Source organism: Mustela lutreola, chromosome 3 (assembly GCF_030435805.1).
Source record: "Mustela lutreola isolate mMusLut2 chromosome 3, mMusLut2.pri, whole genome shotgun sequence".
Lineage (NCBI taxonomy): Eukaryota > Metazoa > Chordata > Mammalia > Carnivora > Mustelidae > Mustela > Mustela lutreola.
This window is the reverse complement of record NC_081292.1, coordinates 153,858,238-153,861,302: the sequence shown is the minus strand read 5'-3', so window position 1 is coordinate 153,861,302 and position 3,065 is coordinate 153,858,238. Positions and strand designations below refer to the sequence as shown.

At 40.8% G+C, this 3,065-nt stretch overlaps 1 protein-coding gene across 1 annotated transcript; it reads left to right on the top strand.

Annotated features, from left to right (window-relative positions):
* Positions 1 to 356: 356 nt before the first annotated feature.
* Positions 357 to 896, top strand: LOC131828138 (guanine nucleotide-binding protein G(I)/G(S)/G(O) subunit gamma-5-like). The gene has a single exon (XM_059168957.1). It carries the CDS (start codon positions 442 to 444, stop codon positions 646 to 648), a length of 207 nt encoding a protein of 68 aa, XP_059024940.1. The 5' UTR covers positions 357 to 441; the 3' UTR covers positions 649 to 896.
* Positions 897 to 3,065: the final 2,169 nt, after the last annotated feature.

Genomic DNA, 3,065 nt, shown 5'->3' with positions numbered 1-3,065 from the left:
GTACATTACATCCCCAGACTTATTTATCTTACAGCTGGAAGTTTGTGCCTCCAATTATCCCTCCCTCCACGACTGGTAACTGAAAATCTGATCTCCTTTTCTGTGAGTTTGGTGTGGGTTGTTTTATATTGAGGAACTTTTTTACAGAAATGTGGGAAGAAGCAAACTATAGGAGGAAGGGGAAGATTAAGTCCTGAAATATGTAAAAAAAAAAAAAAAAGGTTTAGGACTTTTTGGGGTAAGTGACAAAACACCAGGGGTAACCTACTTTATTGAATCTTTAGAATTTAGAGAATAAAAATTTTTAGAGATATTATGATATCTGAATAACATTTAAAATTTGCAGACGACCTGCAGTGCTGCCCCACCGTCTGGCCCCGCGGACCCACGAACGGACAGATCCATGGACACACGAAAATCTGCCCTGCTCCTGAGAGCGCCATGTTTGGTTTCTCCAGCGTTGCCGCTATGAAGAAAGTGGTTCAACAGCTCCGGCTGGAAGCCAGGCTCAACCGCGTGAAGGTTTCCCAGGCAGCTGCAGATCTGAAACAATTCTGTCTGCAGAATGCCCAACACGACCCCCTGCTAACTGGTGTGTCTTCAAGTACGAACCCATTCAGACCCCAGAAAGTCTGTTCCTTTTTGTAGTAAAATGAGTCTTTGGGATGGTTTTCTAGACCACTTTTCATGAACCAGTGACTATTCAAAGGAGAACTAAATTTGAAGCCTGTATAAAAAGCTTATCCCTGTAACACGTGCCATACTATATAAACTTTTACTTTTGTCAGTCCTTAACATCTACCTCTCTGAATTCTCATAAATTTCTATTTCATAAGGGTAATTGTTTTATATACACTGGCAGCAGCGTACAATAAAATACTTAGTATAAAAAAAAATTTGCAGATGATACAGAAAAAAAATGTGGACAGTTGAGTTAATATGCTGAAGGAGGAAGGTATTTGTTTTAATTCTAGGTTCCTTTATGAAAAAATGAAAACTTGAATGCGGAAACTTCATTCCCATAAGAGTTGAGATATTTTGTGCCATTCCCTCTTATCTGGCTACCCAACTGTTGGTCTCTGAGTTTCTGCTGCCATGATGAACTCTGTCCACAAGTATTTCACATGTGAACATCTCAAGAGAGGGTTGGTTGGGTTCTTCAGTCTATTCAGTATTCAGTGCCCCTCTAGGTCTCAAAACAGGTCACTTCTGAGGTCACTGGCCAACCAAGTGCTGTTCTAATTAGTTGTGGATTTGCTTATGGGGTCAAATGATGCCAAACACCCTAAGGATTCCAAAGCACACAGTTTATGTGGGGAGGACAGGAAACACTAACTGGGTCTGTTAATTTTCCACCATCTTGCCCAGGGGGAGATGAAGCATGAGAGACTGTGGACTCTGAGAAAGAAACTGAGGGTTTTGAAAGAGAGAAGGGTGGAGGGATGGGTGAGCCCGCTGGTGGATATTAAGGAGGGCAGGTATAGTATGGAGCACTAGCTGTGGTGCATAAACAATGAATCTTGGAACACTGAAAACAAACAAACAAACAAACAAACACTAATTGGGGAGTAGAGAAGTAAAACAGGGAAGGAAAGGTAGCCAATTAAGGGGCATTATCAGGTACTGTGGGTGACCAGGACTTTAATCCCACGGGGAAATCCAGTTATAAAACACCCCTCCTAGGGCCATCACAATGGAGTGCAAGGGAGAGGGGTATTTATATACCAACTCCCCTTAGTCAGTGGTTGAGAGCTGTTGGGACGGAAGTGGAGGGAGAATGTTCATTCTTCCATACACCAGTGCTGGCACCCTTAGGCCAAGAGATGGTGTTGAACCAGCAATTAAATGTGTCAGTCAGTGAAGTGGTTAGGCCTGAGGGATCTCGGTGGGACGTTCACTGCACTCAGTACCTGTCTGCAAGAAGTCGAGAAATCGAGAAATCGCTCTTCGCCACTTTCTACCAGAAAGGCTTTTCATGTACAGGCTTCAAAGCTTGGCCAATACCATTTTTATTAAGGCAGTAATTCAATTTAAATTTTAAGTCCAAATTCATATAGGTATTATTAGAGTTTTGTGTTTGAATTTTTGGACAACCTTTATTTTAAAATTTGAGTTTAAGTGCCTAAAATCCTTCTTTACGTTGTATTTAGATTTTTGTACATTTGATGATAAATAGTAAGCTTCTCTGTGGGAATGCTGGACACTAATCAGTAGCTCAGTTTTGGCAGCATTGAAATTTTTGTCAACTAGTTGAATTGGGCAATTGTTCGACTACTTTATTTTTATAAAATGTTAATGAATGTGGAAGTCTTAGTATCAACCATAGGACTTTCATATGATTATAAAATCGAGACAGAGATGCAAACCACAAAGCATGCCAAAAAATAGAAATCTTCAGTCATATTTGAATTTAAATTTTATTTTCCATTTCAAGAATAAAGTTAAGAACAAAGCACAAGATTATGAGTCAAGTGTAAGGTGAGGTTAGAATTTTTATATTTTTGATTTTTAAGGACCAGAATCCTTTAAAAAAATGGAAGTTTATTGCTTAACTTCCGCTCTTCAACTTTGGTGAGCATTGTTTCAGAAATGTACAGGATCAGAAACGGGAGACTGCAAAGTAAAACTGCTTTAGGAAAAAATAGAAAGGATTAAAAATGTCATCTTCATAAGGGAAAACGGAGCCTGGGTAGAGAGAGAGTGCCTGACCAAGAGACCATGCATTTGGAACCATCCCTTGGAATCTGAGTTCGGTCAGTCCCACAAGTATAAGGTCAGATACGCACAGCGGCCATCCCATATGCCACAGGGCATGAGGTGGGAGTGGTACATCTGGAGTTGAAGCAAGCTGTGTGAGCAGAAGGCCCAGACCCCCATTGCCTGGGCAAGCACCTTACCTGACACCCATGATATATTGGAGTTCATTTTACACAGCTGATGGAAAAAGACATAACCTAAACTTGACTTATGGGTGGATCTGGCTGATTTGTGGATGCAAATCAAGAACTTAGGAGAAAAGTCAAAAGACTGCTGTGCAAAAAACCCTCTAAGCCAGCTGCTTGTAG